Source organism: Glycine max, chromosome 7 (genome assembly GCF_000004515.6).
Source record: "Glycine max cultivar Williams 82 chromosome 7, Glycine_max_v4.0, whole genome shotgun sequence".
In the NCBI taxonomy this organism is placed as follows: domain Eukaryota; kingdom Viridiplantae; phylum Streptophyta; class Magnoliopsida; order Fabales; family Fabaceae; genus Glycine; species Glycine max.
In genome coordinates this window covers 44760594-44788406 of record NC_038243.2, presented here as the reverse complement: position 1 = coordinate 44788406, position 27813 = coordinate 44760594, and the positions used below count along the sequence as shown (strand labels likewise).

The 27813-nt window shown below is 34.0% G+C and overlaps 3 protein-coding genes across 4 annotated transcripts; 2 read left to right on the top strand and 1 right to left on the bottom strand.

Annotated features, from left to right (window-relative positions):
• Positions 1-1262: 1262 nt before the first annotated feature.
• On the top strand, positions 1263-4880 carry LOC100807248 (survival of motor neuron-related-splicing factor 30). Its single transcript, XM_003529647.5, has 8 exons — positions 1263-1492; positions 1590-1658; positions 2080-2193; positions 2359-2438; positions 2528-2603; positions 3124-3309; positions 3588-3716; positions 4588-4880. Exons 1-8 carry the CDS (start codon positions 1412-1414, stop codon positions 4747-4749), a joined length of 897 nt encoding a protein of 298 aa, XP_003529695.1. The 5' UTR covers positions 1263-1411; the 3' UTR covers positions 4750-4880.
• Positions 4881-5807: 927 nt separating this feature from the next.
• On the bottom strand, positions 5808-18543 carry LOC100806720 (cullin-associated NEDD8-dissociated protein 1). Its single transcript, XM_006584070.3, has 29 exons — positions 18352-18543; positions 18196-18261; positions 17950-18119; positions 17364-17574; positions 16446-16611; positions 15580-15709; positions 15362-15476; positions 15100-15257; positions 14886-15009; positions 14563-14613; positions 14410-14489; positions 13381-13465; positions 13205-13306; positions 13023-13121; positions 11967-12077; positions 11804-11887; positions 11587-11727; positions 10888-10980; positions 10597-10718; positions 10348-10510; positions 10020-10259; positions 9356-9604; positions 9049-9225; positions 8807-8953; positions 8551-8667; positions 8168-8336; positions 7564-7641; positions 7349-7487; positions 5808-6200 (listed from the first exon to the last, which is right to left on the bottom strand). The coding sequence occupies exons 2-29, from the start codon at positions 18229-18231 to the stop codon at positions 6104-6106; spliced, it is 3654 nt and encodes a 1217-aa protein (XP_006584133.1). The 5' UTR covers positions 18232-18261; positions 18352-18543; the 3' UTR covers positions 5808-6103.
• Positions 18544-23195: 4652 nt separating this feature from the next.
• Positions 23196-27512, top strand: LOC100806192 (protein root UVB sensitive 6). Of its 2 annotated transcripts, none has more exons than XM_026129364.2 (11): positions 23196-23717; positions 23790-23888; positions 23968-24264; positions 24413-24532; positions 25060-25161; positions 25249-25321; positions 25484-25564; positions 25661-25725; positions 25840-25941; positions 26036-26241; positions 26878-27512. In XM_026129364.2, the coding sequence occupies exons 1-10, from the start codon at positions 23442-23444 to the stop codon at positions 26231-26233; spliced, it is 1413 nt and encodes a 470-aa protein (XP_025985149.1). In that variant the 5' UTR covers positions 23196-23441; the 3' UTR covers positions 26234-26241; positions 26878-27512. The 2 variants fall into 2 exon arrangements, with proteins under 2 accessions (XP_025985149.1, XP_003529693.1); XM_003529645.5 differs by having other exon boundaries at positions 23203-23717; positions 26036-26218.
• Positions 27513-27813: the final 301 nt, after the last annotated feature.

Sequence of the window (27813 nt, the reverse complement as noted above, 5' to 3'; positions counted from 1 at the left end):
AGAATTCGCGTACGACTTTACAGACATAATTAAAAGCATACACCATAAATAAATTCGCTTATTTTCTTGTCCCATTTTATGAAAATAATGATATTAGGAGACTCCTAAATTATAAACACACTATCAACATTTTTGAATTTTTTTTTATCTTTCTCTTCTTATCACATTTCATCATCAATAGTCAAATTAATTATTTATGTCTGTTCTCTTCTTATTTCTCTCAAGATATAGACACCAAAAGAGTGTCCAAGAATCATTTTTCATCTTACAATCATGTACGGGTTTTGCATTGCAGACATGTCTCAAACATGTTTTACTGTTGGGGCCAGACCCCCGCAGAAGCATTTCAATTGGCATCCTCCTAGGACAATATTTACATCAAATTGTTGTCCTAAAGATTAACAGATTCCCCACTTACCCCCAACAAAAAAGGCTGGTCATGGTACTGAGCCCACTTTAGTCTTAAATTTATGATTGTTTTTGCCCACTACATGATCTTATTTCTGCTAAAGTATTCCCTTTCATCTCCTTCTAGCCTCCTCTTGCTTTTTGCCATCAAAGAAAGGTTTTAGTATTCTATGAATATTTTAAATTTAAGCAAATTTTAAAATAATAAAAGGAAAGCATATTATCACTACTAAATAATCGTATGAAAGGAAAAAGAGGACAATTGGCAATAAGAATTATATATAATTTATTAAAGAAGAATAAATTAAAGATATATGATTTTTCAGATCTATTATTTGTGTTGTAAGTTAAATTTTATTGAGGTGAACATATATTTTAGAGTAAAACTCCAATTCTGATTTAAAACAACACCCAATATATCTGTGGAACTATATTTAAGTTTTGTAAAATCAATAATATTATAATTAGTATAATTAAAATATTAATTAAATAGTATGAATAATAAAAAATAATACTCAAATGAGAACATCAATGTAAAATTATAATATTATCATAATATTAATAAATAATGATTAGAAATACATAACAAAATAAGACAACAAATAATACAAAAATGTTATAAAAAGGACAGTATTATTTTAACTTATTAAAAATGAAGCTTAAAATAAAAATAATTTACTGAAATAATATAACCTCAAGAAAGGGGCTTGGGTAAGTTTTTGGTCTGTTTGGTTTTTGGTTTTCATTGGATTATATCAGTTTATGAACACCCCTGAGGGAAAAGTTTAGGGCAAATTAGGAATTTAAAAAAAAATGTGAAAAGAAGTGGGTGAGAGGGTGGGAATATCAAAGTGTGAGAGTGAAATGGGGTTTAGAAGGTGGAGGGCAAAGCCCAGGCCCAAGTGTGATATAATGTTTATGCGAGAGCGGGGAGGGGTAGCGTAGCGTGTTGAAGAATCAGAATTGGAATCGGAAGAAGAAAGGAGAATTAGGGTTTGTGGAGATGCAAGGGCAAGGCGTTGATGAAGTGAACATTGAAGAGTTGGCCTCGAATCTTTCCCTCTACAAAGATCAACTGAACCAGGTAAGTAAGCTCGCTCGCTCACAACCATTTCTATTGACTCATTCCCATCATTATCAACCAAACCATTCTTCTTTTCTTTGTTTAATCAATCAATCAGGTTAGGCAACTCTTGAACGATGACCCTTCAAATTCTGAATATGCTGACATGGAGAGGGAACTTTCCGAGGTAAGCTTAATTCATTATCGACTTGTTTCCGCCTTGTTCTCTATCATTCATTCATTATCGAGTAAGCAGATAGATCCCATTCCCATAAAGCCAGGCATCATAGGATGTCATTCTATATTATTTCTATTCAAACTCATTTCTTCAAAAAGGTGAGGGTACTAGTATTACTTCGACTATTTGTAATATCATTCAGGAGGATCGTTAAAAAAAGTTAGTGTTAGGTCCAAATGCACATCACCTCTATCTTGGTTCTTGTGCAGGTCTGCTCTGTCTCCTGATGTCCAGCATGCTTTCTCCTCATATGAGATGTTCACACTGAGATTCTAAGTTAGATTTTTGTCATTATTTTGCTTTATCGCGTCACACAATAATACTTGCTTTACTGAACTCCAAATATGTGCCCTAAAATTGTGTTACACAGGTCATTGCTTTGACTGAGGAACTCCTTGCAACTGCAAAGCAGAATGAAATCCCTGCTCCTCCTAACGCTGCTGCTGCCTCTCCAACCTTGTCCATACATAATGACAATCAAGTGGTACGTTCTCAATAATTTGTTGAGCGACCATAGAACTGCTTGATGTAATTTCTTTCCTTTGATAATTGATTAACTTACAAACTGGCAGAGGTTGTGCAAGAAACAATTCAAGTCATCTCTGCAATACTTTTTTAGTGAATTCTTATGATATTTCACTTTTAACAGCTGGATAGCAGCTCTGATCATCAAGAGAAACTTCCTGTTGGCACCAAAGTTCAGGCAGTTTGGAGTGAAGATGGGGAGTGGTATTGTTGTCTGTCAGTGTATTTTATTTTCCATTTCATTTACCTATGTTCACTGTGTGTGTTCACTTTGTTGTATTATGAATGTCCAGGTATGATGCAACAGTTGAGGCTTATACACCAAATGGTTATTATGTAAGCTATGACAATTGGGGTAATAAAGAAGAGGTAAGGCTTCTAAAACTACCTGATGCACACTTGATCTCCGTTGCTTGTCATAGGGTGTCTTATGTAGTCTATGCATAAATTTTCCTCTAAATTCTTTATTGCTACATTTTTTATGTTGAATATGTATTTTCCTGCTGCTAGGAAAATAGTTGGTGGGAGGGATTGAGTTCTAATGAAAGTCCTATGTCTTGTTTGGTGGACATGGATCCATATTGAACTGCATGCATGCATGATTTAGCTGGTTTGCAAAGATACAAACTCTTGACAAAATTTTGTATACATAGTAAATTACAAAATCATATTTTTTTTTTATAAAAAATCAAATCTATAAGCCATCATTCAAGTTTTCTCAAGATCTTTGTTTAATTGAGAAAGGAAACAGAGGAAGCAATATTATATCCTGGGGAAGGTTACTTGCAAGTAGAGAATTTTCAATTGTGTGCTCTTTGTGCTATGTGTGAATTGAATTATTCCATAGCTCATGGTAAAAGTTGTGTTGATGTTGGTTGTTTATTACCAGGTTGATCCTGCCAATATAAGGTCAATTCAAGAAGGTTCTGTTGATGCTTTATTAGAAGCTGAGCGAGTTGCTGAAGCAACAAAACAGGCCATCAAACGAAAAATTGTGCAAGCTGCATCTATCGATTTACAGTCTCGGAGTCTACCTGCAAAGCTTCGTATAGAGGCTGATGATCCTGAGGATGTGGTGAGTTGTTTCAGCAAATTTTCATCCCCTCGCTTTCTCTCCTTGTAAATTATACTTTCTGTATTGAAAATGGTTGTTTTCAATGAAATGCTTGAATTTTCTGTTTTTTCTATATAGGATTATAGATGTCATTGGGTTAGTCTTTAATTCTCTGTATGTTTTTCCAAGAAGAAAAATGTTTGCTAGTGGGTTCTGTAATTGTTTTTGTTTTATGCTAGTTTATCTGCCAATTAGCTAGGATGCCATCAATGACATGCTTTCTAACTCAATAATCACAGAAAGCTTCGAAACGCAAGAAAATACATGCCTTTAAGTCAAAGATGCGGATGGAGCAACTTGAAGTCACACAAAATAAGCGGCAAAATGCTTGGCAGCAATTTCAGTCAACCAAAGGAAAGGCAAAGAAGGTACCTTTCTCAAATTTCCAACTTTTTATTCTTGTATTAGAATTAGATAAGTTTAAGTTTTTGCAGTTTAATTTAGGTTCTCTTGTACCTTTGTGACCAATGGTAGTTTTCATGTAAGAATTGCGATTAACTTTTATTTTTATATACCTTTTTTTGAGACCCACTAATTTTTGAAATGTTCCCTTCAATTTCCGTCCTCTTCTTAGCAACCAAACTCACCCTTAGCGGAAAAGAAGTGAAAAAAAGGGTAAAGCTGTTTAGGGTTAAATTGTCTGGAAAGTTTCAGTCCAATCAGGCTTGTCCTAGTAATGTGGTTCATTATATATTTAAGTACTATATTGCATGAGAAATTTGAAAGAAAATACAAGTGTTATTATGGAAATAAATTGATCCTATTTCATTTTTGTAGTCTATAATATGTTATATTTCCATGCTAATTAAGTAATGTGTTTTGTAAGAATAAATAATACATGCACTGACAATGGTATTTTTTTTTTACATTGTCATCTAATCACATTCACAAACCATCATATATAATGAGTTTGTTGACTTTTATAATACCGATCTTAAAAGTCATGTATCTCTTTATTGAAATATCTATGAAAAATATATTAACTGGATTTTAAAATTTAAGTATCTCTTGATTTGGTTGGTTGTAAAAGGAAGGAAACGTAATATCAAACTTGGTAAAACTTTTGCAACTAACAAGAGTTAAAAATCATGTATCTAACAATTAGCTCTTGTTTCATTCTCATTTTAAATTCTACTTTTGTGTTTTTGTATACAACTTAGTTGCTTACAATGCTTAAACTGAGTTTGTAACGATGATCTTTTGTTCTGATATCATGCAATACTTTGGCTTTGCTTACAGATTGGTTTCTTCTCTGGAAGAAAACGGGAGAGTATTTTTAAATCTCCTGATGATCCTCAGGGAAAGGTTGGTGTGACGGGAAGTGGGAAAGGTTTGACAGAGTTCCAGAAGAGAGAAAAACATTTTCACCTCAAAGATGGTACTGTTGAAAATGATGAGTAGGTTATGCACCTATTCGGCTAAATGCCCTTTCAATTGTATGTAATGCTCAAACAACCAATCTATGTAGAGGTTCACTGATGGCAAACCAAACGATGTTATCTACTGAAATGTGTTGAGACTGTTCTAGATTATGGTTTTAGCCCCCTATACATATTTTTCTCCCACTAACGACGTTGCACATATATTTGTTAGTTTAAAATAAATAATATAATATTATGAAACAAATAAATAACTTCTACTTTTAAACTAACAAATATATGTGCAAGGTCCTTAGTATAATTTATATTTATTAATTTTAATATTACTATTGTTTTAGCATGTGCAAAATAAATGTTTTATAAAACTAAAATTTATAACTTACAAATAGGCTAAATGCATAAATTATATTATAATTAAATATGTAATAAATATTTTTGGACATATATTGTTGAATATAAATAAATATATATTTTATAACATTTTATATTTATGATAAATAATATATATCGCAATATATTGTTATTTTTATTGATAATCTTTTTAAAAAATATTCAAATTAGAACTAAATACTGAGAATGATCGGTTGAAAAAAATAACAAAGTTAATATTAAAGTATAAGATGATCTGTATATCATATGTCAAAAAGTTACACGCTCCTTTGGTTGATATTAAAAAGTTGCATTAAATCGTGTAGTTAATATAAGCAAATATACCTGTCTCTTTTTCGGTGGAACTAAATTTTTTTTGTTCTTTATTTATTAGTTGTAAATATATTTTCTTGTAAGCTAAAAGCTTATGTAAACTGTTTTTTTTTGTGGGAACTCTTTTTTTCTTTATTTATTAGTTGGAAATAAATTTTCTAGTAAGAATCTAGGAAAAGTATCATATTTTGAGGAAACTAAATATCCTCATTATTAATATTTATTTAATGATCACTATATAATAGAACATCTGTAACACACGGTTTCAAACAGATATCTCTTTGTTTATCTTATACTTTTAATATCAACTGAAATATTTAACATAACTTCAAGCTATTACGAAGACTTTCAAGTAAAGTTATGACAGAAATATTCAAATGATTCCTTAATATGTTAATTTCTTTTCTTTTTGGTTCCAATTTTTTCCCTGGCCAATAGGGGCCGGCAATAAGATAATGTAGCTAAAAGAAAAATAAATACAGAAAAAGGCAAAATCTTTCATCCTATACAAGAAATCACCACTAGTATTCCGATTGCTTGAATCGAAATCTCCTATGTTACAATGAAATTAACTAGTTTTCCAGACCCCTTGCATCAACTAGCGGAGATGTCTTGGCAGGTAATATTTTAACACTCCTTCCAGAACTGAGAAAAAAATTAAAACTGTATGTGAATCATTCATTGCGGATTGAATAATATTTATCCCAGAGAGTTTGTGATTTTGATATTTCGTTCATAAGATTCTTGAACTTGACACTGCAATCTCCTCCACTGCATAATGCACAGTAAAAAAAAAAATATACGCCTCTCAGGTAAACAGACAAAAAAGCAAAGAAAAATATAAGGGAGGAAAAGATTCACTTCAATAATAAACAGATCCTCTCACAGAAAAAAGAGGGAATTGTAAAATGAGACCATTATGGGTTTGTTTGGATAAACTTCACGAGAAGGATTTCGAAGAGAAGAAAATTAGAAGGAAAAATGAAATGAGTTTTTCTATAAGCTAAAATTAGCTTATACCTAAACTAATTTGCAGAAGCTATCTCAGTTTTTCTAAAAGATGATTTTTAACTTATGCATGAAATAATTTTAGCTTTGAGAAACTAATTTCATTTTTTCTTTTTATTTTCCTCTCCTAAAAATGCTTTTGGAGAGGTGTATCTAAACAGGCCCTATATTTGTCAGAGAAGAGGCGAATTGTTCTTGTTATTACATCCAATGAATATGGTTGGCAAATAAACAACAGGGGCCTGAAATTCAAAAGCATCATTGATAGTCATGTTTTCAAAATGTCTTTATGCGTTTAAAATTTTATATACTTCAAACTATAAACTTGTAATATTGTTCTTTAAAACTTTTTCAATTGATAATGCTATTACCACATGATATTTAATGAAAAATCTAAATGAAGATGTAAACCATCAACGTTGCCTACAAAAAGAAAAGATCACAAACTGAATTGAGTATTCTTATAAATAGCATTTGACTATTTGGGGTCTTAAAAGCTAATTTTGAAGTTAAGAATAAAACATCTACTGGTAATTGTATATTTTTTTAGCTTGACGATTACTTTTCAATCTGCCTCTTCTTGAGTAGTGTGTTATTGGATCTTGGAATTTGGAATGGAGAAGAAAAAGGAGGAGGAGCTCCTATAATTAGCTTATCTACAAACTCATGTTTTTTTTTTGTTTTTTCTTTTAAAAAAATACTTTTTTTTTCTCAAGAGCTTTTCTAGAATTTTGTTTGGTCCAAGTTTTCCTTTTAAGAAGAGAAATTAAAAAAAAAAAACAAGCTAGGTCACACACTACCTAATTATATTTCTCAGAAAGGCATTAATTTTACTATTACCTTTTCATTTGATTTATTTAGCCTCAGCGGAAGACAAGTAATTTGGGTCACAAACAGGTCAAATTACAAACCTTATGCGGTTCAAGGATGCAATAGCTCGGAGTGCACTTCGAATCATGTCTTCATTGCGATCTACTTCTTGCTTGACAGCGTCTTGCTTTGGCTTAAAATTAATAGTCTTCTGGAGAGGATCAACCAATGAATCTAACACTGAAGCGAAATCCAAGTTAGAAAAGAGAGATGCAATACAGCAAAAGCTTAATACTTCAACAGAGGCAAAATAAACCTGCCAAGACTGCAGAAGGACACTTGTCAGCTAGTTTGGAGAGTATCAGGTGGCATGGCATTTTAACATCATAATGATCTGAAAAAACACAATGAGTATCCTTAAAATTAGTATTCAACGAATTTAGAAAAGAAAGGGAAAGCCTAATGCTACAAGCACCTGCTATGTACTGTGTCTAGAAAACACAGTTTCCTAGGTGTTATTTGGTAGAAAAGTACAAAACTAGTTTTTCAGTATATTAGTAGACATTTGGCATCTTACAAATTTGACATCTTGTGCTAAAATGCTGTGGAAAACGGATGAAGGGTAGAGTTTTCATCTAAAGAAAATATGACAGGTGCCAATATTAAATTAAAATTATTAGATACAGAAATCAAACAAAGTGAGCCTTGTCACAAGGTGAGGTTTAGTATTGTAACCAGAAGGTCATAGGTTCAAATCCTTGAAGCAGCCTACCTGCGTGCAAGGGTAAGGCTATGTACATCTACCCTCCCTAGGTCCACTAGGTGGAAGTATTGTGCACTGGCCCCCCTTTTGGATAAGTGAATCAGAACCAACAAATGTAATTAGCAGTGATGGAGAAAAGATTATAACTAATGCTCACCATCCAAACCAGATTTAAGATAAGGAACAATGAATGATGACGGGTTCACTTGATCAAGGCAACTATCCAGCAATGTGTCTACACATTCAAAAGCCGCCTTCCTCAATTCAAGTCCATCATCCACAATATGCTTAAAAGGACCAAGATCAACTGTCCTTATGAGCTCTTGCTGTCAAAATTTCATTAAAATGAGACACCTCCAGTAATACAAGATCTTCTATTTTGTTAAAGGCATCTTTCTAGTAGATTAAAAAGCCATTACAAAGTATATTAAAACTAAATTAAAATGTTCTTAGAATAATGGGGAATATAGAGTCGAGTTTTATTGTAATGATTTATACTCAACTGAAATAAATGGAACAGAATGCCACAATTCAGGTTACCTTAACAATAGTTTGATCATATAGAAGAGGCAGCAGATCAGGAAGAAGCCCCTTGATGAGATTCGGCTTATTGTGTGCAAATGTGCTTATAGCCAAAACAGCAGCTCGCCTAACATGCTGCATACTCATAATAACAACCAGCAAAAGTTCAAACTAATTAACCATCGGCCAGTATGGCACAAATATGCAACCAATAAAAAGAACATAGCATGCTATATTTCTTGAACAACATTCAGTAAGGTGATTAAAAACTCACCCTATCGTTATCCTTGATAAGCATCAGAAATGAAGATATTTCAGGGTATATGATCTCATCTATCTTCTCTGGACGCTCAACTATGGAGTACTTCACAGCAATGACAACAGTAGCTCGAGTAAATGCAGCTGGGCTGGTTCTTCTTACCTATAGAAGTTTCAAAACATATAAAAACAATCATCAAATACAACACTTGCAAGTCACAGGCACAAGTACAGGATACCAAAAGAAAATTCAGATACCTTGAGTGCAGGGATGAGTTTAACAGGCTCAATAAGAGCAATTTTGCCCAAACACTCCGCCACTACATTGCGCACTCCCTCTTCCTCACTTTCACAGTGGTTGAAGAGTAAATTAAGTATTTTCTCCACACTGGACTCTTGAAACTCTGCTTTATCTACAGATTGTCTCACAATTACCTGCCAGGTAGGGGCAAGAGAATTGTATATATATTAAATTAAATATTCACAAGTTTTCATGATTGCATATATATATTAAATATTAGAAAGAAATCAAATTAACCAGATAGATTTTGTTAAGGCAACACACCTCTTTCAAAGAATGAAGCAAGAGATATTGTTTCTTCTGCTGATTATCAATCTGATCCAAGATAAATGGCAAGTATTTTGGAAGATTACCAACAGCAATGTTACCAAGAGCATATGAGGCAGCAGACTTTATCTCTTCAAAAGGGGACTGGAAAGATTCAATAACAATATTTTCTATGTGTGCATGTGTACTTAGATCCTTCCTTCTACCAATCTCCCCCAAACATAAAAGTGCAAGGTGCTGCTTAGCCTTTCAAAATTAAAAGGGAAAATGCACAATGATCAGTACACACAGAAGACAAGGAACAATCTATTATTGTGGCAATATATTTCATTTTATTTGAGAGGTGTTGGGAACAAGCAATTCCACAATTGATTCTAAAGATCTTCAAAGATAATCAAGATATGCTATGATATTCTATATAAAGTCTAAAATACTATGAAGATATTCTATCAGAGCATATCCACTTAAAAAGAAAGAAAAGAAATTGGAAATATAAGGAGTTATAGGAAATGACGGGATAAAACTGATAGCAAACCAACACCTATAAACTGCAAGATCAGATTGAATTAGAGCAGGCTGCAACTGCATAAATAGTTAAATACTGAGATGGATTATCAATTAAATTCACTACACAACAGAAATACTGAAGAGAAAAGCTTACGGAGTTAGAACTGCTGTCATCCTTGAGAATGTCAGTGAGCATTTTCACTGTAGATGAACACTTCTGATCACCAGCAGCAAGGCATAGAACAGCAACACACTGAGCTATCGAATGCAGAGCTTGTTTAGCAATGCCACCAGACTGTGGAGAAGGCTTAGCACAGGCAAGTAGTGACTCCAGCAGAGAATCAAAACTAGTATTTGCAGAATAGACTAAAGCAGCAAAAAAGTTTTGCAAAGCCTGTAGCATTCAGCAAACAAAACCTGAGAATGCATTTATTTTATTTCATATAAATTGGGACAAGTTCAGTCACATGCATCAAAATTACCGAAAGTGCTTGCCCCTGCAACAATGAGCTTTTAATTAATGTTAAAGCTTGAGGAAGAACTTTGTTTCTAACGGCCAAACCAATACTTTGATTTGACCTCTTGTCACCCATTAATGTGCAGCAGAGTTCCAGGGCAAGAGCTGTCATATGCAAGTCAGAATCACTGAAACACAAGCATCAAAAGAAAATAGAATCAACCATTCCATATCACCTATGCCAATGTACAGAGAGTAGCTTAGTAAGACAAACCTAATTAGTCCCGACAGTTCTACGATAATAACTTCATAAGCAGACAAAACAATCTTATCACCATAAGCAACTATAAGTGAATTTAAGGTTCCCAAGGTAGCCTGCCTTAGAGCACGATTAGCCTGTTTGCAAACCAGTAAAACAAGGCTTAGAATATTTCACCCCCTTATAGTGGGAAACTCTAAGAAATTCATAAAATTTGACTTCAAAATCAAATCAACTACATGAAGTTTTGATAAAAATACATCATAAGTTAAGTTGATGAATGTATTAGTGAGAAGAATAGCATACTTTTCGAAGGAATGCAGTCAACTCTGCTACCACATGCTCTAGAACACATGATAGATCCACCCGAAGTGGAGAAGCAGCAATGACAGCAAATGCCTGCATACAAAATCCAACAGTAGCATACATTTCCATAATCAAGTTTCATCCAAGACAAACAGGATGACAAGGACATACTAGCAATACCAATCAAATCATTAATGGCAGGCATAGGTATGACTAAATATAATTTAATAACAAATAATACAAAATCTATAACTAATGACGATATTGTTAGGACTATTTTGCTCCTTAACTAACATTATAAACTACACTATTCTGTTTTAACTGCATATAAAGTCTAATTTCAAAATAACTGTACACTCATTTCCAATTTCCAATTTAACCTACATCATCTCTTTTGTATTATATTTTTTAAGAGATAGAGAGGCAAAGAGTGCCTCTTTTCCCCAAGTAATGTATAAGATGGTTTGGATCAGGGGCAGTCAGCTTTAAAAATCCCTCAACCATACAAAAAACAAAACCCTATACTTTTCATTACAAAACCAATACCCCGAAAAAGATGAATTATTTTGTGAAAGAATTTTTGGGCCAATAAAAAGTGGGATTTGTGATATGAGCAAAATTCTCAAAATTAGACAGAATCAAAAGAAGTCAAGACAATTCCTATAATCTTAATGCACGGAATTCAACTAACCAACCAACCTTGACAGCAGTAAGTCGGGTTATCTCATTTCCCATTCGATCAACAAGCACAGGAAGGCATGCAGGTAATTCTGCATTAAGATGATCGCCAAATGTTGACACAATGAGGCCCATGCAGGAGATAGCACACTCCTTAACCTCCTGGAGAGGAAAAAGGTTATATATGTATACAAGATAAAAACATAAAAAAGAAATCTTTTACAATCATCCAACTAACCTGATCCTGATCTTGGTTTATTAAGCGTGACATAATGCCGTTATATATGGGATGAACATATGGTCTGAAATCAAAACCAGACCCCTACACGATAATGCCATTATGATTATTAGAAGTAGGTCTAAACATCATTTCTCAATCCAAAGAAGATATATACACAAACCTCAATGTTTGGCCGCACAACACGGACAAGTTCTCCACATACTCTCAAGGCCTCTGCAGTGACCTTGTAATAACGCTCACCAACAGCTGACAGAACAGGGGCAGAAAGAGCCTACAAACAGAAATATAAATGCAATTGATCCCGAAATACTGCCATAAGTCATCCATATGCATTGGCAATTGACATAGCACATACATATCACTGCCTTGGCATCAAATAGTTTGATAGGCAAATTTAAACTAAAAAAACTGTGTCAAGGAATTTCTACAAGTCAAGAATTATGCAACCAATGGAAGGATTTTATTACTGACGCAACCCCTCATGAAGCCCACTGAGCATAAAAGATGGAGAGAAACAAGACTTACAACTTCCTATATGTGTACTGGTTCTGGCAGTAAACATGACCAAACCAGACAGTCATAAAGACTGATGTGGCAAAAAGGATTGAATTTTACACAACACTGTCATCTAGGTTACGACACCATGTAAAAAAAAATTGAACAAAGCATGAACTTCATTACGTACATACCCAGAATTGGCTCTTTATAGATGATAACTACTTTGAGATGATCAACATACTCCATAAGTAGCACAGTAAAAAAAAAAATAGTGAACTATAAACAAAAGTTATTAACAATTAACAATTGAAGATAAAATTAAAACTCTGTTAAAGATGAGAGGGAAAACATAATAATAATAATTTCAAAGGAGCATATTTTGTAGGGACTTCTCTGAACTCAACACAACACAATATCGTAGATCAGAAAATCAACAAGATAATCCACTTCTCTAAGCATCAATTTAGTGCTTTTTCCAATCTAATATGATGACCAGAGTGACAAACACTCCAACCCACAAAATCATAACCTAAGGATATGACCTTCAACTTCTTAAAATTTGATGAAGAGGTTATTGGTATTGGATCATAAAATAAAATTAAGAATTCACTGGCATATATTTAATTATTTATGTTCTCACATGATAAAGTTCATCCATTATGGTGCCTGGATTGTTGCTCACAAAAACCAATTCAAAGAGTAAATTAAACAAATTTACCTTGATGTAAGGGTGAAAAACATCAGGAGAATGTGAAGATAATACCAATCTTGTAAATGTTAGGGCTTCAATCTTCAAATTTGAGGTAGATGATTTGTCCTGACAAGCAATGAAAAACAAAGCAATCAGTACTGGGAAACTAGATGAGTTTAAACAAAATTGTAATTCAAAATATTGCCTACATTTAATGCTTTTTCAATTCCTGGAATGAGTGACCCAATATGGTCTGCAAGACAGTTGGGCAATACAACCACAAGTTCTTTCAAAACAGAAAAGGCTCCAACCTGCATAGACAAAGATGCTTAAATTCTGGAGATAATTTAATCAAAATCAACTATCAACTTTTGATGACTACTACCTTTGTCTTGATAGATTTCTCACGCAACTGCCTATTTATAGATTTGACAATCTTCGACACTTCTTGCTTCAACAACCATCGAGGACTGCATTGCATGTCAGTGCTAAGGCAGTCAATAATTGCTGCATTTTATGTGTTATTGTAAAACCTGGGCTTAACTATAGGAAAAGCTGAAGTGATAGCCATTGTGGATATTCATTTATATTGCTCTTGATAAAGAGATCTTAGAATGTGAGTGTGGACCTAACTCAAACTCAAAAGCTAGCTCATAGGGTGAGGGTTGCCTCCCACATATATATTCTATTTTAGCCTTATATCTAGCCAATGTAGGACTTGCATTTTCCCCAATACAGCCCCTCACGCCCTACACTTTTGGGCTTGATGTGTGGATAACATGGTGGGTGGTCCATTGAATGGATCTAGGATAGGTTCATATACCATCTTATAATGTGGGTTTTGGCCTAACTCAATCCAAAAAGCTAGCTCATAGGGTGAGGGTTGCCCCCCACTTATATACTATATCTTGGTGCTATCTCTAGACAATGTGGGACTTGGATTTTTCCCAATATATAAAGGTCATTAGCCCAAAGATGGAATTTTAAAATTTGGATGCATATGCACACATAAATGCATTTGTTATGGCTGTGATAAGACAATATTCAAAAATAATCTCCTCATATTCTTGCCCTAAAGAACCATTTTCAGATATAAAATTTGTGAACTGTCATCTCTGTAGAAGCAGCAATGAATCTATAGGTACCAGTCATAATAAAGTTTCTGCAAGATAACAAATCTTAAGGAGACAACTACTGGGTCTTCTAAAAAATATTCATTTTAGATTTTATAAATATCTACAATAATATTATTTGATTGTGCATCTTAAGTTTGAAATATGCTATAAGTGCACAATCAATTCAAGTATAAATCATTCTCATGCACTAAAGACACCAATTTTCCAACATCAAAAGAAATAAAGACAAATTTAGATAGAATAGTGATTTTAGACTAGGAAAAACATTAGTCACTTGCCTCATATCTGCATCTGTCTGCCCTTTTGTGACATTTCCAGTTTGACGCAAGAGCTCAATGAAAGTATTAAATACATCCATCTGCAACATATCCATGTTAAAGAAGCATCCTTTTGCTGTAAAGACTAAAAACAAAATATTTATTTGGGTATACCTTGACATTTTCTTCCCTCTCTTTGAATCTGTCTATTAGTTTTGGACAAGCCTAAAAGAGATAGAAAATCCAAGGTTAGACAGTCATGCAACTAAATATTATAAGAGGGAGTAAACAGTGATATATGCAAACACACAAGTTTGGTGGAAAGAAATTTTATTAGGGAATAAGAATTAAAAAATACCCAATCTAACTATGAATCTAGTAAACCTAATATTTACACAATACCCAGAGAGATAAATGATATAAGAACAGAAATACTGAAAATAGAGAACAATAGGATATTTAGAGAGAAATGAATTAGAAACTGATAGCATAGCTACCTCATCATACAGCTTTGACAAGATCTCAGGACGAGAAACAATCAATGCTGCTAAACATTTAGCTGCTGCTCTCCGAACTTTCCAGCTTACATCTTCATCATCTGTATATTCATTTGCACTCTCACTGCAAAATACAGCACATTTGAGATGATTAACAAGAATATCATGAAAGAATTAATCCATACTGCAGCTAAGGGAACCAAAAAGGACATACTCATCCTCCTCCTCTTCAAGACCTTCGTCATCAGTATCCTCCTCCATGTTGTCAGTGAAATTTGGATCATAACTTAGATATTCTAGTGTCAAATGAAGAATTTCATCACAGTAAACAGAAATATCCCTTGGACACCTAAGGAGAAAGCTTTCCAGTGCCTGTAGTGAAATTTTAACATTACTCAGATGACAGTATAACACACCCACACACACACTTCAGAGTACTAAGATTACTGATTACTGATAATAAACAAACATGGCACCTGCAAGCTGTACTCACGAAGCTCTTCATCATTTTCTGAGGCATTAGTACAATAATTAATTAGCACTGGAACAGTGTCTCCAAGATGGGGCCCAAATCGGTAGCCAACAGCTCGACTGAAACACCAATTAGTACAAAATTGTTGATAACAAGAAAATGATTCCTTCTCAATATAAAAAGAAAACAAGGCAAAAGGTTTAGATTGATGAGAATTCTAACCTCAAAGCACCGATCATCTGTATATTTGTACGGATCATTTCGGACTTGGCAACTTTATTTTTCAAGTTAGTAACAACTTCAACAGTTGCCTTTGCCAACAAATCATCTGACAGGCTTGAAGAGAGAGATGCTGAAGAAATGAAAAAAAATTTAATGAGAAGAATACAGTTTTGCTTTCATTACAACATTTTCAACCAAATTAAAACAGCGACCTTTTCAGGGTTGAAAACAGCTTGCTTCAAGGTATTTCATTTTGAAATTAGTAATTACAAGCACTAGGTCCAATTAATTGGAATTCCATCCCAAACAACATAAACATGGACTTGAATAAACTATTTCAATCCTGAACTTCGTAAATTTGTCTGGAGGCCATCATCAGTTTTCTCGTGTTCTTATTTTCTAATGATTTTGCTTATAACTAAATAGAACTCGCTCAACCATTTCAAAAACATCAACTATATGACATTTTCTATTTTAAGATAAGTTGTAACATGCCAGCAAACATTCACTTTTCAGAGAATTTTCAATATAGAATACACGAAGGATTAATAATTTAGTCTCTGAGCCAGTTTTTTCTTTATCAACTCAACATTCATGGTCAGAGTTACCCCAAATCCCAGTTACCAAGAAAATCTAAGTGACTTCTCAAAAATCAAAGGGGTTAAAGTCAGAATATAGAAAAACCACAGTAAAAATCAAGTAAGATTTTGTTCTGAACAAATTTACTACAATAGGATTCAACCAAGGTGAAGAAGGAAAAAATGACAACACTCAAAACTGCAAAAAGCAACACCAACTCTCCACTAATAAGTAATAAACAATTTTTCTATGGAAAATCAAAGAATGCAAATTTAAATTTGTTTTACCAATGCATGCCACAGTCTTCTTGCGCACACTAGCTTGATTAGAACTCAACTGAGAAAGCAAGGAACTTAATAATAGTTCATGATCCGCTGCCATTAGATTCCCAAATTTATGAAGGACATCACATAAAATATCCAGAGATTCACATTTAATCTCGGAACCCATTCCCTGCAGATGAGAAAAGGAGATTATAACATAATGTCACTTAGAGAATCACTAAATAAATAGTTCATGATTAACAATTACACAGGGGAGGAGGAAAAAACTACGCAATTTCATAAATGATGAGCCCATGGGCCAGTGAGCCTAAGTAGAGCCCAAGACTAAGAGGCTAAAATCAGTGCTAAAAATAAATTTAATCCCCTTTTTTGTCTCACAACTCACAAGTCAATGAAAACATGCACAATGTTAGACATATAACAATTCAAGTGTTTAGAATTAATAGCTTAAACCTTTTGAATAGTTGGTTCATAACACGGTATCAAAGCCTCTATGACCCAGTGGTCTAGAGCTTACTCCTATTCATCAAAAGAAGTTGAATTTCAGAGTAAAGCAAGTGGGCCTGTGCATTGCCCACACTTAGACCTCAATTGGCCCGTCTTACGTGATAGGGCAGATTGGATATAAAACCATTTATGTGCTTTAATGGTTTAACCTAATAGCTGAAGCTTTTAGGATGGTTAATTTATGAAAAGGGCGTTATACAAGTGTTTCAGAAATCTAAATATAAAATATATATGCAAATAAAAGACATTGAAGTTTTTAATTAAATTGTTGCCTTCTTGAACAAGTACATAAACAAATGAGTAGCACGGAGTACAAATTAAGTAATCTACATATATACAGATTAATGTAGAACAGAGACAATGGAAGTTAATGGTGCAACTGTCTATAGTTTTTAAGCAAAATTACAAACTTACAGGACCAGTAATTCCTCTTATCAATTGCGGCGTGAGAGTCTGGAGAATAGATTGTGCAAGAGACTGAGTAGAAACTTCTGCAACAACTGTCTTCAAAGCTATGCTAGCAATGTCGCGATGCTGATCCTTCCCATTTAGCAATTTGTCACATAGTTTACTGGTCATTTCCACAACCCTTACCTCACTCACCTTCCTCACTAACGGAGCAAGACTGCAATTTTTAATCAAATTTGAACTGATAAATAAATTAAAACAACACTAATGCTTTATCATGTGTTACTTCATCTTCTTGCAGCAACCTGAATGCACTACAACAATAACTAACGATCTGACCTTTTTAATTATGTGAAGTAATTTCAAATATACACTATATTGCACGAGTAATTGCTCCAACACTGATCTTTCAAAACCCTAAACAACACATTTTAAAATCATGCATAATTATCTTTTTAAACTCTAAAGCAGTAAATGCCCTTTAGCTAACCATAGAAAACAAAGGAATACTAGTACTAGTTGAAATGTCATACATGCATGCATACATTATACATGAGTGAATGAGCAGAGAAAGAAAAGGTGTACGGTGTACCATTTGACAGCAAGTCCAGAAACATCACCAGCTGCATCATCAAGTTGTTGTATGATGATGTTTGTCAATTTGACCTCCAGATCAGCATCGGCCTTAAACGTTGCTTTGCTCAACTCATTGAGCAAATCAGATGTGGCCATATATCTGTAATCTTTGTCCTTCCCAGTCATCTGCGCGAAGAAATCGAAAACCATTCATCATGAACAGCCACAATGCATATGAACATCAGAACATGTGTATACATACCTTTTCTAGTATGCTAGTCAAAGCTAGATTGGCCATGTTTCCACAAGTTTGTGACTAGCGTCAAATCTGAGAAGTAGCGAAGAAACATAGTTGATAAAAAAAATCAGATATGCGATGCGAAAACCTAGATTAACAGTGTGAGTAGCAGTGCAAAACCTGATTGTTTTGAATTGCGCAGAGTCGAAATGCTAACGGCGAGAAGAAGCGGAACGGAACCCTAGGAAAGAAAATGGATCAGAAATTGATACTGATGCACTACCTCTCTACTCTTCTCCGATTGCAGGTGCCTCTTCGCTCCTCATGCCACAGCCTTAAAACTTTCTTTTCAAACCCTATTCACTTTCACTGTATTACTACGTTTTATTAAATATAAAAATATTTAGGCTAAATTATATCATTCTCTTATTTTTAAGATTTATTTTATAAAAATTCAATTAATCTTTTATCTTTTAAATTTGGATTATTTGATCCTTCCAAAATAGTGATCTATCATCTATTCGAAAATTATAGAAATTAACTATTTGCCTAGTGAAAATAACATAAAAAGGTAGTCTAACAAGCCAATGAAAAATTAAAAAATATATCAATTTTCTTCCGATTGTTCTTAAAACATATTTTTAGGCAATTTGCATCATGTTTATGATACTTTTGGTTCAAACAATAGTTAAATTTTATTAGTTTCATATAAGTAAATTACCAAGTTAAACTTTGTTTCTTCAATTAGTTAAAAAATTATTTAAAATTCTGTCCTAAAATAAAATAAAATCATATCATTGTTTCAGAAGAATTAAATTGTCCCTAGTTTAAAAGATAAAAGGATTAAAATAAACTATTTAAAAAATAAACGATCAAAATAAATCTTAAAAGTAAGATAAAGGATCAAAGCATAATTTATTCATGTTAAGATAGTTTTTTTTAACAAATTGTATTGTGTTGTTATAAATATTAGTTTTGGCTTAAATGGTACTAGAAAAGGAGGAAATTAGTATTTACGCTGCTAAACCTATTGCTATTGTCCCTCTAATCCGACTTGTTGTAATAATTTTGGACGAAGAAAACAGTAGTATATAATCCTACATGTCCATATCATTTATGGGGGATACCTCAAACATTACTTTAGTTAGAACATTTTCTAACAAGGCTCTCAAACCACGGGCACCAGTGTTCTTTACAATCAAGCTCAAAGCATTATCGGTGAAATCTAAATTGACCTCAAATGTTAACTAAATTGAAATAAGTCATTGCATAGAGGATACATTAAACTCTGAACAGCTCAATCAGGTCAAAGGAAGAAGAATAATCTTAAGCACAATAAGCTTACGTTGTTCATTCTGAACGTACATCTTCTTGTATTGTTTAACAAGGGCATTTTTAGGTTCAACAAGGACCTGTGTCTCAAACGGTATTGTAAAAAACAGTGGAGTTCAGAGAGCTGGTAGAAGGATAAAAATAAAAAATGATGAACTTTACATCTCATTTTCAGAAACATTTGGATGTGCAACCCCAAACTAACAGAAATGGAAAAAAAAAAAGAAAAAAAAAGAGGAAGGTGAGAAAAAAGGCACGGTAGGCTTGAAACATTTAATGCATGTCATAATCCTCCAGAAATAAGATTGAATTTTCATCTTTCATTTCACCCGTAGTGAGGGTTGAAGGTTTGTTCAAACTAACAGAAATAACATAGCAGAATGTTATCACCAGAATGATGCTTGTGTGCTCCTTTATCAGGTACACTCACTGCCTTAAGAAAGGAGAAGATCCCTTTATAAAAATAATATGCAGAAATATAAGCTGGAAAAACATACTTGTGGAATTGCTAAACATTTTCTAGAGGCTCCTAGATCTGACAAAATGTTAGTTAAAATAATATAATATAATGAACCGACAGTGCTTTGGAGCATTTTGAGTACACCCTCCCCAGATACAAAAGTAAAGTAAACAAGCAATGTTAGTATTTCAAAAAAGAAAAAAGGGAGTAAATCTGTAATGAAAAAGTGAAACCTTGTTAGTAATCTTATGAATATATACAATTCCTTGCTGAGCTAGTTTCCTGAAAAGATATCAAGTGGAGTGTTGCTGAGGCCGAAGAGTATTTATGCATACCAAAAGAAGGTTATATAATATTGAGTGGACATATCCTGCCTGTGTGAATGTTGTTGCATCGGCAATGGCAAATGTTGGTTGAGGCGGATTCTGCTATAGTGGTTGTAAACAGCCAACAACCAAGTGCTTGAGATTGGGAAATGGACAAACATCCTTCCCTTCGGTTTCCACCCCAATTTCCTCCTCCTCCTCCTCCTCCTGTTCTCCCATTCCTATTTCTAACGCCACACCCACAAGTTTTGTTTTATTTTAACATTTGCAATGCACAATATACATAAACATATTTTTTTATATAATTCATTATAAAAAAATATTTTTAAATTTTTATTATGGAATGGATAATCAATCATTCATCCTTTTTTTTATCATGTTTCATTCCTATTTTTACAAACCAGGCAATGGAATCCCATAACCCAGGGAGTATTGCCGGTGTAAGTCCGAATTTCGATACCCCAAAAGTTAGAGTGAACCCTTTCGTGCCAATCTCGATATGTGTCTGTCATCTTCCAGGGGAATGAAGTACCTCTACGTTCTCCTTCTGCTTTTCTAATGCCCATCTTTTTATTGTAGTAATAAACCTCTGCTTTCCTGGGGACTTCTCGCATGGACTATCCAATTAGGCCTGCTTTCTCGGGCAAATCGCTCTCTCAACTTACTTTTCCACTACTACCAATCTAAACAATCCCTAATCTAATAATTTATTCCAATAATTGATTCAATAAGATTTTTTCAATCGGTTCACTTTCAAATTATCGTAAATAAACAACTATGTCAATGTACAACAACATACCAAACTTCAGTTGGCTCGATTCCTCCATTGCCACAAAGACCGACCAAAAAGTCCGATCGTTTATTGGTTCAACATGATTAGATTTATTAGTTCTTAAATTGGTGGTAGAGTTTTTTATTTTTGTTGACATTTTTCCCTTACTAACTTTTTTTATTTTATTTTCTTGCTAATTTTAGGGATCATTGTAGTAACTTCAATTGTGCTTTCAATCCTATAGAACATTTCATGACCTCAAGTCAAGACTCATTCTCCCTCCACCAAACATCATTATCTGTCATAATCCTATATTGTCTTCTGGCGTTATAACTCTTCGTGGTTGGACTACATTACCGCTTTCATCAATGTTATTTCATACTAATCCACCATTACAAAATCCTAGCCACCACCTCAATCCTTAGGCTCTTCAAAGGTGACACCACACTTGTTCTCTCCCCTAACTTCCTTCATATTTCAATCTCCTTTCCCTTGGCATTGTCTTCTCACCAATGAATCATCATGCCACGTGTTCCAAGTTCTCATGCCTCTTACACTTCAACAAAGTCTCCACAATAACTTTTAATAGCAAAACAATAATAATAATAATAATAATAATAATAATAATAATTTTTTTAATCTAATTTATTATTAATTTTTTAACTAAAATAATTTTTCCATCTAAGATGTTCCAAACATTTTGTTCATGCTATTTGATTATTGTTCGTTAGATTAGGGGTTGTTTTCCGATGGCGGAGACAGAGTTTCAATGATTTATCGATCCCCTCTAAACAACAAGAAAGTGATGTCACAATAGGGGACGAAGAAGTAGGAAAAAATCAAAACAACAAAAAAGTATAAAAAAATAAAATATTTATAATTTGATCTAGAAATTAATAAGTCTAAGAGTATCAACACACTTTCTCATGGTGATTGTGTCTCCCCACCCTAGCGTTAGTCATGAAACAATATTCAATTTTGAAAACATCACTTACTTTGTTGGTGTGATCATGAGTTGAAATTCTTTTAAAATCTTTTACAATTGATTCACCTGTCTTACAATATACTTCAAAAAAAAATAATTCAATATTTACACCTTTAATCAAATATTTATTATTAATTTATTCATAACAATAATTAGACGAAAAGACTCAATTAAAAAATAATAAAAATTTAACGATCCAATTAAAAACAGAATTTAGAGACCTAATTGAAAAATTGATAAAAATAGGGATTCAGAAAAACGATGTCAATTATACCTAATGCATATGCATTTTATGTTACGCGAAGTAATTATCATATTTTGTAATGTAATATGTAGCTTATGGTCACACACAAAAAAATAATATCTTATTCTGAACATTGTCCATGCCATCATTGTAAGGAGTAAGGACAAGCCATCCTACTTTGGCGTCGCTTATTGTTGGTGCAGTGGGCACCGTTGTCGTAAACTTGAATCCTAATACACCTGTCTTGCCTGGTATATATAAAAGAAAAAGAGGATGAAAATATAAAAATAAAAAAATAAAAATAGCAAAGGTAAGTAAGAAATAAAATAGAAATGAAATATGTTTAGTTAAAAAAAATAAAGAAGAGATGAGAAGGAACACAAAGATATGAGTGAAAATGGATGAAACATAATTTGTTGGAACCTACTAATTTTAAAATTAATTATCTTCTAAGGTTATTTCTAATGTTGTTTCTTAGTAAGGTTGTTTCATTGTTTAATAAAATTTATCATTGCAGCACATGAATTAACACAACATTGTTTACAAATTTAGTTAAGAATAAAAGTAACCTTTTAAGCTCAAGAGGGGAGAAATTAACGAATTATAAGACTACAGAATTAATTTTAAGCATTCATGTTGACAACTTTAACATTAATGAAAAGAGTAGAATTTTGATTACACTATTTTGCAAGACGTTTTAATATATTATCCTAATTACTCTTTGGATCCCATAAGACTAAACTTAACTAGAGTAAACCCTTAAAAATGGAAAATTTGTGTTTGAGATTTAAAAAGATTCTAGTTGACGGAGCGGAGGGAGGGTGACCCACCGAAAGGAAAGTGCGGCCTTTAGTGGGCGGTGGGACAGGTGGCAACCAGCAACTAACAATGCGGTTCTCATTTCTCAACTGCCTCCACTTAACTCAATCTCCGCCGTCCATATCTTTAATTAAAAAATAAAACTAATAATTTAAATGTATGTTCTTAAGATAGTTGAAGTAATTTGTAGTTGAATTAAAGAGTAGATGTAGGGTTTGGAATGATGAGCATGGCATGCGGCGTAGCAGCGAGGCAGAGAGAGCAGTAATCCAAGTAAAGCGACGTCGTGAAGGCAAGGAAGGGAAATTGGGAATTTGATCTCCGTCAATGTGATGGCTCCGAATCCGATGAAGCAATCTGCGAATTCCACTACAACTACCATCGCTAATAAGGAGATTCTGGTCCGTGAAACGATGCGTATCAGTGCCAATTTGGCCTCCCCCCCTCAGCCGCCGCCGCCGTCTCCCATCGTCGGAATTATCTGCTGCGAAGAAATGGACGGGCGTCGTTGGAAGTACTTGGCTGAGAGCGATGGCTTTGGCGGATTCAAGAAGAATTCATTTCTCCCTGTCAGCCTCAACTCCAACCACCCTCGCGACCCTCTCCACGTAACAACTCTATCTATCTCCACTCAACTCGATTATCTCTCTCACCACTCACAACCTTCAAAATCAATGCAGGAAGTCCTCTCTTTCGTTACATCCTATGTTGTCCCCGAAGGTTTCCCTGATAGTGTTACTCCTTCTTATGTCCCCTACATGACATGGAGGGCTCTTAAGGTATCCTTTTGTCTTTCTTCTACTTTTACACACACCTACCTGTGCCTTCATTCAGCTCCATCATCATTTGTAATTGTAGCACTTTTTCGGTGGAGCAATGGGCGTTTTCACCACTCAAACCCTCTTGAGTTCTGTTGGCGTCTGTAGAAACAGAGCTGCTCCTGGGGCCGTCGCCATCAACTGGATTCTCAAGGATGGTGCTGGTCGTGTCGGGAAGATGCTCTTTGCTCGCCAAGGAAAGAAATTTGATTATGACCTCAAACAGCTGCGCTTCACAGGTGATCTTCTCATGGAGTTGGGTGCTGGAGTTGAACTCGCTACTGCTGCAGTGCCGCATCTCTTTCTTCCATTGGCTTGTGCTGCTAATGTACTCAAGGTTTTACTCATTACTTCTTTCTTTCTGCTCACTCATTCACTTATATATATATATATATATATATATATATATATATATATATATATATATATATATATATATATATCAACTCAGCAGTGCAGCCTTATTTCTTCATTTCTGCTCTCAGAATGTTGCTGCCGTAACATCAACCTCAACTCGCACACCAATTTATAAAGCCTTTGCTAAAGGAGAAAACATAGGGGATGTCACTGCTAAAGGAGAATGTGTTGGCAATATTGCAGACCTGGTATGTTTTTTTAACTTCCCAACAGTTGCTATAATGCTGCCATGATTTTGTTGGAACATTGCTTGCAACAATTTTTGCACTTTTCTTTGTCATCCAATCAATCAACTACAGCATTGCATTGCATGTGTACATGATCATTATATGCTTTGAAGATCATGACTTCTCGAGTAATTTGCTTTGCTTTAATATTTAATGCATAAAAGAAAAACATACAAAAGTATTGGTCCAAAAGCTTATCTGATTGATTTTGGCTAATAGATGCATACAGCAACGGAGCCAGGGTTTCATAAGCCAAAATTATGTTTACTTAGGTTAATTGAGGGTAGAACGGTAGAAGAATAATGGATTGCAGGTCTGTGGTATTTATATTTATCTTAAGACAAGGACAATATGTGGACAAGAAGACTGGCTTTTAGGAGTCCTATAAGAGACCGATTACCTCTTTGAATTGAAATATTCAGGGTTGATGGATGTTTGTGAAGAACTGTTTACCTAATACCTCTCTGAATCTCTTTTACAATTTGCAGTTAGGAACTGGTTTGAGCATATTGATTGCCAAAAGGAATCCATCGCTTGTCACCACATTTTCCCTCCTTTCATGTGGATATATCCTTAGCTCTTATAGAGAGGTTTGTTTTTGCATATGTAATGATGATGCTTATCTAGCTGTACTTTCAATCTGGTGATTATGTATCTAATGTTTAATGCATTAATAGGTAAAATCTGTGGTTTTGCACACACTTAACTGTGGAAGATTCAGTGTGGCAGTAGAGCATTTTCTCATGACAGGTATCAGAACACTGTTGTATCTGTTTAAAATCATCAAATAGTCAATCCATGCTACTCTTATTGATCAGGCTGTTCTCTCTTGTATAATCAAGTTCATTTATATAAGCACTAGATACTATTCCACCGTATGCCTCATTCTCATTTTAACTAAATCCATTTCAGGACAAGTTCCTACTTTGCAGGAGGGCAATATGAATGAGAACATATTCAGTTTTCCATGGAAAGATAGGCCTGTTGTCCTTGGTATATCAATGGACTGAAAGATTTTTTTACCTGTCCACCACAACCATTTTGTCTGAAAAATTAAAACTAAACTTTTCTTTTTAATTGTCTTTTTAGGATCAAGAATCAAGGAAGCATTCCAAGACCCTAGTGCATATGTTGCCATAGAGCCCTTGTTTGATGTAAGCCTTTCTTGAGAGCTTGAGATTTTTCAGCTCTTTCTTAAATTACCTTCTGATTGATGTTGTTATATGATACATTCTTATGTAAGTTGTGTTCTCTTAAATTGTTAACAGAGGGAGAGATATATTGTAACATATAACCCCTCAAAACACAAGGTTTATGCGGTGCTCAAGGATCAGGCAAAGTCAGATGACATTCTGAAAGCAGCATTCCATGTGAGATTGAGATATATAATACAAAATTGTCAGAACAGATTGGGAAATTCTTAATTTGAAAAGTACTTAAAACTTAAATAACCTCGTTTTGCAGGCTCATGTGCTATTTTTCAGTTTGATGAAATCATTGAATGAAAATAAGGCCTCATCTTTGAAGCAAAGGGAGGATCTCTCAAACATGACACACACAGTTGCTGATATCGAGGCTCGTATAGCTGGTACTTGCAAGACCGTGGCAGATTCTTATGGGTGTTTCAAGAATAAAGCTAAGGAGCAAGTAATAAAGCAATAATATTTTTTGTTGGTTCTGCATCCTATCTTGTTTACTGTGGTATTTTTAGGCCTGGCTTTGAATTGTAATTGTTTCTATTGTGGTATTGAATTTTTGGACATGTGGAATGCCTTATGTTTGTCCAATGCAATCCTTGTCAAAGGATTTTTCCCCCTTTTGGGAGACGGGGTAGGAAGAGGTATATTAATGTAAACTCATGTTTTTGTCTCTATCCAAAGTTGTGCTCAGGCTCCAGAGCACTTGGCTTGTTGCATGATGCCCTGCTATGGGTGACCATACCTTGAGCATTCAATTGTTTTAGGTAATTCCCAGGGTATGGTAAATATTTTTATTTTATATTTTTGAGAGCTGGAAGGTAAAAGTATAGATTCTGGTTTATTCCCATCTTCGTCAGGGGCTAGTTATAATAGCATTATTGCATCTTGAAACACCATTTTTGTGAGGGGTGTATGGTACTTTGATATGTGGTTCCGTTACATATATAGGGAACTAAGGACGAACGTGCAGTTGCAAATCTTACTGTAAATAATTGAAATTTGATGGCTTATTTTCATGGTCTGAGATTTGTTGAACATTTTTTCAAGTGCATATATATGTTGTAAGTCATTGCAAATGCCAAGTTCATATAATCTATTTGCATGCAGGGTTGGACGATGTCAGAATCACATCTAAATCCTGGTCGAGCAAGGTTTTATCCAGTTGATAATAGATGATATTCTCATATTCTCAGCTGGCTGCTGCTAGGTTTTGAGTGTCAAAGTTCTTGGGACTGCTCTGGATGTGAAATGAGTCAGGCAACTGAAGCTTAAAATCACCACGATGCAATGAGAACATACAATGCTCATGGAATCGTAGTAACATCCTTGATCCTCACAAAAGCCAAGTGAACTTTTTGCGGATGCTGTGCATGGATGGCCTTTAACATGATTGATATAGTTATAGCAGTTCTTAGCATGACTACATGACCACTTGAAATATCAATGCTCTTCTTTTTTCTCGATAGAAAATTACCAACGTGTGACTCTGTTCTTTCTATTGTCTTAGTTTTGTTCTTTATTCTTTTTGCAGTGGGAATTACTCTGTAGTATAAGCTTTTCAATTTCAATTTTGCAGCCGAGTTCAAGAACTTGTTGCACGTGTATCAGTGCAATTTCCATTTCGCATTCTTGTAGTTTTATTTGTGCAATATGTTTGATTAAGCTAGGTCCAAAGTATTTTGTAATTTTTTTTTCCTCGAAGCAGAAAGCATAAAGAATCATACTGTTTTGTTTGGTTTAAATTTGTAAGCTTGATTTCAAAGTAAAGGACTTTGATTGTATGAACTTAATCTGTATATATATTACTGTGTTACTCATGCATTGTATCAACCATTAGGGATGCTAATAGGTTTAGATTAACTTAATAAATTCGATTATAATTCAAATCAAACTAATTAATTTGGTTTCGATTGATTTGATTAATTGATTCTTTTATTTTAAAATTTGAATCAAAATAATATAATTAGTGTTGTGCATGATTCATACTATATGGGAGGACAAATGCTACAGCGTAGCCAAAATAGAGCGACTAGACGTAGGAAA